Genomic DNA, 9,767 nt, shown 5'->3' with positions numbered 1-9,767 from the left:
CTAAGCATGGCCCCGCCCCTTGTATACGCCAACCTATCACGGGGCTGGAGCGTCCGAAGCTGATTTGATAGGATTACTTGGCCGGAAGGTCTAGGGCGGATGATTGAGTACTAGCTGAGATGGCGGCGGCTGCAGCGATTCGTGGGGTCCGAGGCAAATTGGGTCTTCGTGAAATTCGTATCCATTTGTGCCAGCGCTCGCCCGGCAGCCAGGGCGTCAGGTGAGGCGCGGCCCAGTGAGGCGGGTGGGGTTCGGGGCGCCAGGGTCATGACCTCGACCTCCCGGGTGTTTGGAGAGGCCCGTGCCCACACCGCACGCGCGGTTCTCTCTCCTGCCCCGCAGGGACTTCATTGAGAAACGCTATGTGGAGCTGAAGAAAGCGAATCCCGACCTGCCCATCCTAATCCGCGAGTGCTCGGATGTGCAGCCCAAGCTCTGGGCCCGCTACGGTGAGCGCGGGACGCAGGGAACCAGAGACCCCGGTGGGGGAACAAAGGTTCCAAAAGAGAAAGAGCCGCCCAAGGTCACACAGAAACCTATACAGGGACTGGGACTCAGACTTCATCTTTGCTGTTGATCTTGATGCAAATAAGGAAATATACACTCGCAGAGTTACAGAGTGTTTGTATCCAAGTAACATGTGGAGGCGGGCCCTGCCCTTCATAGGAATCGTTTTTGTAGTTCAGAACAGGCTTCAGTTAGGGGAGAAGAGATGCTGGTCCAGCCCCCCAACGTAGGTCCTTTTAAATTATCTATGGTCAGTGCGGGTCCAGGTGGCATATGGGAATCGCAATAGTAAACCCTAAAATAATGCTGTGTTGACCATTTGCTGCTAGGCCCTGTGTTGTTGTTTTTTAATATAAATTTATTTAATTGGGGGCTAATTACTTTACAATATTGTATTGGTTTTGCCTGTGTTGAGTGCTTTCCTGTCCAAATCTCTTGAACCTTAAGTATATGAGGGGTGGATTCCTTTTTCTCATCTTTTAGAGATTAGAACAATGAACGAACAATTGTATGGAACATGCCTAACGTTATTCAGCTAAGATGCATAACACAGTTGAGCTTTTACATTTGTTCCCCAATCCTAGACTGCACTTCTGCCAGACTTCAGTAGCTGGCTCTTCAGGTTACAATTCAGGTAATCTTGTAGATCTGAACTTCAATATCACCTCCTCAAAAAGGCATTTCCTGACCAGTTATGTAACATTGCCTCTTTACCCTATTTCATTTTACCAAGCATTTATTAACATACTACCTGTGTCATTTTACCACAATTTGAAAACTACCGTCATGTTGCCTGAACATAGAGACACAATAAATATTCATACTTACTGAATAATTGGGCTTCCCTGGTGGCTCAGATGGTAAAGAGTCTGCCTGCAATGTGAGAGACCCAAGTTCGATCCCTGGGTTGGGCAGATCCCCTGGAGAAGGAAATGGCAACCCACCCCAGTATTCTTGCCTGGAAAATTTCATGGACGGAGGAGGCTGCCAGGCTACAGTCCATGGGGTTGCAAAGAGTCAGACACGATTGAGCGACTTCACTTTCACTCACTGAATAATGGTATTTTTAATCACAGCTTTTAATTACACTTTGCCCTAGGAATGTCTGGAGGAAGGCAGGGAGTCACACCCAGGGCAGATTGATTTTAACAGTGCAGCTAAGTGCAGTATGCCATGCACTAAAAGTTGTTTGCAGGAAAAAAAATTTTCCTTCTGAAAGCTAGTAGACTAGAGGAGATGGACACACAAATTAGTTTATGAACTACAGGATCCATTAAAAGGGCACAGTTAAGAGGCAGGCCCATGTAATACTCTGTTCACAATGATTAATACTCAGTGCTACCATGCCCCTTAAAACCTCCCTGAAACACTTTCCTTCCCATTATGACCACTCAGAATGAGCCAAAATTCTACTTAGACCTGGGCTTCCAAGATATGTTAGAGACCCACTGGATAAATTCTAGGCATGTCAAATATATTTTGGTCGTATCTCTTTACTACCCTTCCTATCCTACCAGGAGTGTAAGTGGAAGACTACTTTGGTAGCCTGTACAGTGCAGAGTGAATAATTAATAATCCTCCTGTCTCCTCAGCATTTGGCCAAGAGAAGAATGTCTCTCTGAACAATTTCAGTGCTGATCAGGTAACTAGAGCCCTGGAGAACGTGCTAAGTAGCAAAGCCTGAAGTCTCCACTGAGGATTAAAAACAACAGCCCCAGAGTCTGGGCTCTGCTGGACTGAGAACAATGTGGAGAAATGTATTTTGTTCTGTATAAAGATTGTGCTGAAAATGCTGTCTAAAAATGATCTGATTCGCATCCCACCAACTACCCATTATTGTGCAACCATCTGAGGGAAAGCAGTTGAATATAAAAATAAAACTTATTTTATTCTGTCCCATCAAAAGCCATGAGTCACTGAATCAAAAAAAGGGAAAGAACAAGAAAAAAGGAGGTTCCAGGGACCTATATTAAGTACACCACACTGAGTTCCATCTGGTCCTCTTGCCTGGACAGTGCTGGGTGAAAGGGGAGGAGCTGGGATCCAGAGGTCCTGGCTTAGGCTTAGGTGTAGGAGCTGAAGGCATGATACCCTTATGGTTCTAAACCCCCAAAGGGGCTCTATGGGCCAGGACACTGGGGAGTATGGGAGATAAGGAGTGGAGTACATGACTTTCAGAAGTCAAGTCACCCATGAAGAGCTGTCTGCTGGAGAGCATGCACGCGATCCTGGAGCTGTGCCACCTCCTCATGTCTTTGTAAGGCCTGCAGCCCTGACTGCTGCAAGAAGGCCTGGGCAGCCTAAGAGCAGGGAAGAAAGAGATTCAACACTGGGTCCCTGAGCTGCAGCACACAAACACCACAGCCTTGAGTTAGCCCACCTCTTCTTGGAAGAGTGCATTCCCAACAAGAAGTTTGATTGAACCTGGAGCCCACATAGGCTAGCCAGGCCCAGAGAAATGACTAAAGACTGTAAGGAAGGGGGCCATGGTGGAACAGGGGGACTGGGGACTAAGGCCAGAAACCCACCCCTGGCTGATAGAGGAACAGCAGCTGCAGCAGCTCCAAACTCTGGCCTACTACTTCAGTGTCAGAGAGGGCCAGCGTGTCCAGCAAGGTGGGGAGCAGGAGCCCTGGCCATAGATGCTGACAGTAAGCGGGACCTTTCTCTGCAACGTTGCACAGAACTGTGAGCACCTGCAGACAGAAACATGTACACAGTACCCACAATGAAACCCAAAGCTGGAATGGAGTGCTGACCACATGCCCAGTCACCATGCCAAGCACTCTTAATATGCATATTCTGTAATCCCTTTAGGCACCCTCTGGTAGGATTACTATTCCCAATTATAAATGAAACTGAAGCTTAAGGTGGTTAGCTGACATGCCAAAGGTTAATAACTAGTAAACTATAGTTTAGGAACTCATACCTAGACTGCTCTGTGACTGATGGTCTGGCCCTGAAGGAATCCATACCACACCACCTGCCAGCTCTCAGCTCAGGGTACTTCTGAGGGCTCAGGTCTGCTCCCACTGTTTTACACTTAGGCCACCATATCTTGGACTCAAGGGACCCAAATACCTACCAATACGCTCACCACATTAGACACTGACAGCAAGTGCAAGAGGGGCTCAATCAGATCCAGGGAGATCAAGGAGGTACAGAAACTAGGACTGTTTGCTAAAAGGGAAAATGTCAGAGTGAAGTTCCTCCAACTCAGGCATGAAACCAACCCACTCCCAATCCTACCCACCTCAGCTCAGACCAAGAGGAAATATTCCTAGGAGCTAAAGGTCCAGGCCAAGGCAGATCGTGGTGCTTACCAGTGAGGTTGTTAAGGAGCCAGAGGCCCTCAGGAAGCAGGCTAGGCTGTTTGTGGAGAAAGAACTGCAGAAGGATAAATAAGGCTGCCAGAACACGCTCATCTCGGAGTTGCATTGGCCCTCCCACAGTCTCTGCTGCTGCCTCTGTCAGCAAGTTGCTTAGACACCGAACAACAGGGCATACCAGCTGTAAAGACAAGTAGGGATTCAGGTTTAAAGAGGAAGGGGCAACCTGCACACGAGCTGGACCTGAATCAGAAGGTCACCCAGATATTGACCTGTCCACATACCAGCTCCAGTCCTGCATCCTCAGTTCTCTGGACAGCTGCAGCCAAGTCCAACAGCAGCAGCCCCAGGGTGGTTAGAGCCCCCTGGGTGATGAGCAGGGCATTGTTGACCTGGCTGGGCAACAGGAAGCAAGCAGTCACTACTCAGTCAGTCCTACCTTAAGCTGGCAAACAGCCTAGGTCTGTGTGTTCCCTGGGCTCCAAGAAGAGAGGACCAGAGAAGAGACTCATCCCCACAATTCCAGAAACTAAAGCCTGAGTGTCATGGAAGGAAGCCCCAGGGGAAGTCTGTGGCACTTTCCCAATTACCCTATTACCTGCAGATGATGTAGTGAAGGCACCAGGCAAACTCCACAGCTACCCCAAGGTTCAGCTTTGGGCCAGGCTGTAACAGTTGCAGTATGTGCTGGGGGAGAGTAGAGCCCAGGACCAAGCTGTCAGTAGAAGCAGAGCGGTGAGTAGGAACCATGGAAGGCAAGATGTTAAATCACTGTTCCCAAACCCGAAGAGCTGGTGGGAAAAGTGCCCCAAACCCAAAACTCTTCCCAGTCAGGCGCATGGGGTTGAAATGTCCAATGCGTTGGAAACAAGACTCAGTCAGGCATCCAGGGGCTACACTACCGAGTAGGTCACACTTGCCTACACATGAGTTTTACTTACGGGATGATCTTCTCTGGAGCTTCCTTAGCCTGCAGAAGCTGGGACAAGGCATATCCAAGGGCTTCCAGCACAGTCAGATGGGGAGACTAGAAGCAGAGTAGGGATCTGACTCTGGAACCTAGGCCATAAGATTTCCTAAGACTTTCAATCCCTTAGCACAGAGAAGAGGCTGGAGCTGCCTAACCAAAGCAGGGGGGGCGTGTAAGGAGATGGGTACTCCAGGAGGAAGAAAGGTGGACACTCACCTGGATGCAGGCAGCCAAGGCTGGAACAATGCCTTGAGGCAGAAGCTGCCTTCTCACAGCCTCACTCTCCACAATCAGGTTACCCAGGGTATACAGACAGAGCTCCTGAGAGCAGAACAACAAAAGCACTGGACTTGGCCTCCCTCAGGATCTCAGGCCGGGGGTGGATGGGGTGGGGGGGCATGGGTGGGGGCTGGGGTGGGAATGGGAAAGATGAAGCATCCCAGTCCTTGAGAATCTGGGCACAGGGGAGTGGCAGGTGATGGTGCATGTATGGCTGTGGCTGTCAGGGAACCAGGTTTTCCTCTTGAACCTACCTGCCAGCTCAAAATGGACCCAAAAGCACAATTTTTAAATCCAACCCAAGAACAAGGTAGGACAGAACAGGGCTTACTATAAAGTCTGAGCTGTGACCGGAGAGGTAGGTGAGAAGGTAGGAAGTGGCTGGCAGGCAGGCCTCAGCCACCGCAGACTGCTCAGAGTGAGAGAGCTCATGAAGGCACCGAGCCGCCTCAAGCTGCAGCAGGGCCTGGTTGCTGGTCAGGAGCCCAACCAGGGTCCGAATGCTGCCCTCCAGCCTACATGAGTGAGCACCAGAGTCCTTCTCAGCTAGCGGCCCATTCTCTCCGCACCCCTGTCCATCCGCCAGAGCCCCAGCCACCCACTCACATCATCCACACTGACCTGATGAAGGTCTGTTGTGTCTCAGGGTGCTGCAAGCCTCGACGAAGGCTGACCAGAGCCCTCTCCCTCTCCTTTTCCTCTGTGCCCCGCTGGGCCAACCGCAGGAACTCCTGGATCTGCAGAACAGGGCAGGGAAATGAGACATGGCAACACATCGATCCCAGATAGCAAGGCATGAGTTCTGCTCTACTTCACCTGTGAGCCCTCCAATATGGCACGATCCCTAGAACCTGTCATTCACATTATTATGGCTAATAAATGCCAACCCTGCAGTAGAGTGGACAGAAGAGGGAATCAAAACTGTATTTAATACCAGCCCTGCCACTTAATCTACAGGGGACTAAACCCAGTGTCTCACCTGAAAAATGGGAGTAACATCTACTTCGGTGTTTTACTGGGTTATTTCAATAACATTTAAACCTATCAGCCTGGCATAACCTACCCCTCCAGCCATTGTCCCCATACAACTGACACTGCAACAACATTTATCGTAACATGACTTGTGTTTTCAGAGAAGGCAATGGCACCCCACTCCAGGGGAGCCTGGTTGGCTGCAGTCCATGGGGTCGCTACGAGTCGGACACGACTGTGTGACTTCCCTTTCATTTTTCACTTTCATGCACTGGAGAAGGAAATGGCAACCCACTCCAGTGTTCTTGCCTGGAGAATCCCAGGGACGGGGCAGCCTGGTGGGCTTCCATCTATGGGGTCGCACAGAGTCGGACACGACTGAAGCGACTTAGCAGTAGCAGCAGCAGACTTGTGTTTTTTAATGTTTCCAAACTTTTGCAATATCCATCCCTTCTGCCTGGGATACCATCCACAGGTCCTCCACTTCCTTCAGATTTCTCTTCTCACTGCCTCTGGGAAGTTAGTTCTTTCTGGTATCCTTTGAAAGACTCAGTTGTTTCTACTGTGCCTCATGTTTCCTTCACCACAGGTAGGAGCTCATCTGTCTCCTTTAATGGGTTGGGAACATGTCAAAGAAAGGGACTCTTTTCTTTTTTGTGTACCTGAGTACCCAACATAGGTGTCTTGGTACAAAATAGACACACAATGAATAAATGACGTAACCTAGGTATAAGTTCATCATAAACTATACACATAAACATAGGGTATGCCTGATGCTTATTACATGAATAAATGACCTGAAATAAGTTCTTTTGTTCACTTATTCCATAAATGCTGAGCATCTACTATACACCAGATACTATATAGGCATCTGAATTTTCAATGATGACAAATAAGATAAAGTCTAGTTAGAAAAAAGGTAACAAACAAGAAAATTATTAACATTACATTCTGCAGACCTACTTTAGATGCAGCAAATGCAAAGGCCTTAAGAGAATAACGGGGCTGGTATAGTGTTCCAAGAACTGAAAAGAGGACAATGTGGCTGAAATGAGTAAACTGATAAGATTACAAATGGCAGAGGTTATACTATGCTAGAGTGTGTAGATCACAGGAAGGATTTTGGACGCATCTGCCTGATGTGTAAAGAATGAATTTTTTTTTAATTAATAGGAGGGTAATCACTTTACAATATTGTGGTGGTTTTCGCCATACATCAACATGAATCAGCCACGGGTGTACAGGTGTCTCCCATCCTGAAACCCCCTCCCAAAGAATGAATCTGAGAGAGGCAAAATTTCAGTAGATGACCTGTTAAAAGGCTTCTGTTAAGTATGCAGAGAAGAGGGTACTGTCAATTTTGACGGCAACGCCATGTAAAGACTTAGGAGGCAAAAAAAAGGGGGGGAGGGGAGGACTTGATGATGTATTGGTGTGGGGGTAAGGAATGTTGTCAAGAATGATTTCCTGGTTTCTGGCTTGGCCCACTAGACGGATGAACAAGCAAATGGCAACCCACTCTAGTATTCTTGCCGGGAGAATCCCATGGAGAGAGGAGCCTGGCGGGTTACAGTACATAGAGGAGTCACAAAAAGTCGGACAAGACTGAAGCGACTGAGCACTAGACGGATAGAGATGTTGAAGGGTCCGCGTTCAGGTTTGGAGACAACCCTCGAGTACGACAGAAGGAATTTGCCGCCTAGTGGGTGTGACTGTCATCACGCATCCTGACCGCTCACCTCGGCTTCTCCGAGGATCACGACCACACATCCCCCTTCGGCTTCCTCCGTAGCTTCGTCTCTCAGCAGCCTCTTGCTGACCAGCTGCTGCTCCCTCCGCGCCTTCCGCAGTGCTGATGGGAAAGGAGCCGGCTGAGCATGGGAGGAGAACCCACAACCCAGGGGCTCGTCCCGTTGCCCCATCCCCGACCGCCATAACCCCATCCTCCCGTGTTCCCTCGCCCACCCGCACCTGCCTCCCGCTCCCGCCGGCGGCACCGTAGCTCCTCCACTCCGCAGCCTGACGACCTGAGGAGGCCCCGCCGTCCGCTCCACATGATAGAAGTGGAAAAATTCTGCACGAACTGGAGAGCCAACAACTTTACCCAGAGATCCACAACCGAACACAGCGGGCGCAGGCGCAGCGCAGGCCGGAAGGGGAGGTGCCAGTGGACGGGGCACGAAGCGAAGTGAAGGCGGGGCGGAACGAGGGGGCGCGACCACAGGCCAGCCTTGGCGAAGCGGCGAGAGGGTGGGGCAGACAGAGGGAGGGAAGATGCAAAGACAGGATTGGGTGGGGCGAAGGCGGGGAGGGGCCACTAATTGAGGGATGGGACCTTCAGCCAAGCGAATTTCAAGTAGCAGTTGTGGCTTCGGGCTTCTTTGGTGGCTCAGTGGTAAAGAATCCGCCTGCCAATGCAGGAGACATAGGTTCGATCCCTGGAGAAGGGAATGGCAACCCACTCCAGTATTGTCTGGGAAATCGCATGGACAGAGGACCCTGGCAAGCTGTCCCTCTGCCTTCGGTTTTTCGGCTTCCGACACTGAAAACCCCTGGCTACTAGTGTCAGCAAACACAACCTTCCCACCCCTAACACAATCTAAAAGAACATTCAAAACTACCCTGAGTTCTAGAGGAACTTCCCTGGAGTCCAGGGGTTAAGACCCCACGCTTCCGCTGGGGCCGGCGCGGTTGGATCCCTAATCGGGAAACTAAAATCCTGAGTGCCCCTTTAAAAGCCCCGAAAGAAAAAAAAAAAAAAACTACCCTTGAAGATATCGAATGCCATTTCACCAATAACAATGATTCTCAGTAATGAGTGCTAGCTAAACCCTGGACGTTGCCATGACAATTATCCCCATTTTCAGTTCAGTTCACTTCAGTCGCTCAGTCGTGTCCGATCCTTTGCGACCCCATGAACTGCAGCAAGCCAGGCCTCCCTGTCCAACACCAGCTCCTGGAGTCCACCCAAACCCATGTCCATTGAGTCGGTGGTGCCATCCAACCATCTCATCCTCTGTCGTCCCCTTCTCCTCCTGCCCTCAATCTTTCCCAGCATCAGGGTCTTTTCAAATGAGTCAGCTCTTTGCATCAGGTGGCCAAAGTATTGGAGTTTCAGCTTCAACATCAGTCCTTCCAATGAACACCCAGGACCGATCTCCTTTAGGATGGACTGGTTGGATCTCCTTGCAGTCCAAGGGACTCTCAAGAGTCTTCTCCAACACCACAGTTCAAAAGCATCAATTCTTCTGCGCTCAGCCTTCTTTATAGTCCAACTTTCACATCCATACACGACCACTGGAAAAACCATAGCCTTGACTAGACCTTTGTTGGCAAAGTAATGTCTCTGCTTTTTAATATGCTGTCTAGGTTGGTCATAACTTTCCTTCCAAGGAGTAAGCGTCTTTTAATTTCATGGCTGCAGTCACCATCTGCAGTGATTTTGGAGCCCAGAAAAATAAAGTCAGTCACAGTTTCCCCATCTATTTGCCATGAAGTGATGGGACCGGATCTTAGTTTTCACTCTCCTTTTTCACTTTCATCAAGAGGCTCTTTAGTTCTTCACTTTCTGCCATAAGGGTGGTGTCATCTGCATATCTGAGGTTACTGATATTTCTCCCAGCAAGCTTGATTCCAGCTTGTGCTTCATCCAGCCCAGCGTTTCTCATGATGTACTCTGCATATAAGTTAAATAAGCAGGGTGACAATAT

General features: G+C 49.6%; 2 protein-coding genes across 4 annotated transcripts; one reads left to right on the top strand and one right to left on the bottom strand.

The window, feature by feature from the left end:
- The first annotated feature begins 62 nt into the window (after positions 1 to 62).
- On the top strand, positions 63 to 2,412 carry NDUFA2 (NADH:ubiquinone oxidoreductase subunit A2). The gene is made up of 3 exons (XM_061423718.1): positions 63 to 220; positions 343 to 449; positions 2,100 to 2,412. The coding sequence occupies exons 1-3, from the start codon at positions 120 to 122 to the stop codon at positions 2,189 to 2,191; spliced, it is 300 nt and encodes a 99-aa protein (XP_061279702.1). The 5' UTR covers positions 63 to 119; the 3' UTR covers positions 2,192 to 2,412.
- TMCO6 (transmembrane and coiled-coil domains 6) lies at positions 2,370 to 8,208 on the bottom strand. 3 transcript variants are annotated; one of them, XM_061423709.1, is made up of 12 exons: positions 8,029 to 8,208; positions 7,797 to 7,909; positions 5,707 to 5,822; positions 5,417 to 5,600; positions 5,023 to 5,127; positions 4,778 to 4,863; positions 4,435 to 4,551; positions 4,109 to 4,232; positions 3,831 to 4,017; positions 3,593 to 3,687; positions 3,036 to 3,203; positions 2,370 to 2,807 (listed from the first exon to the last, which is right to left on the bottom strand). In XM_061423709.1, the coding sequence occupies exons 1-12, from the start codon at positions 8,111 to 8,113 to the stop codon at positions 2,694 to 2,696; spliced, it is 1,494 nt and encodes a 497-aa protein (XP_061279693.1). In that variant the 5' UTR covers positions 8,114 to 8,208; the 3' UTR covers positions 2,370 to 2,693. The 3 variants fall into 3 exon arrangements, with proteins under 3 accessions (XP_061279693.1, XP_061279694.1, XP_061279695.1); XM_061423710.1 differs by having other exon boundaries at positions 4,121 to 4,232; XM_061423711.1 differs by lacking the exon at positions 4,778 to 4,863 and having other exon boundaries at positions 4,109 to 4,228.
- Between the last annotated feature and the right edge of the window lie 1,559 nt (positions 8,209 to 9,767).

This window comes from Bos javanicus, chromosome 7 (genome assembly GCF_032452875.1).
Source record: "Bos javanicus breed banteng chromosome 7, ARS-OSU_banteng_1.0, whole genome shotgun sequence".
In the NCBI taxonomy this organism is placed as follows: Eukaryota; Metazoa; Chordata; class Mammalia; order Artiodactyla; family Bovidae; genus Bos; species Bos javanicus.
Note: the sequence above shows the minus strand (reverse complement) of the source record. Positions and strands in the feature narration are given on the sequence as shown.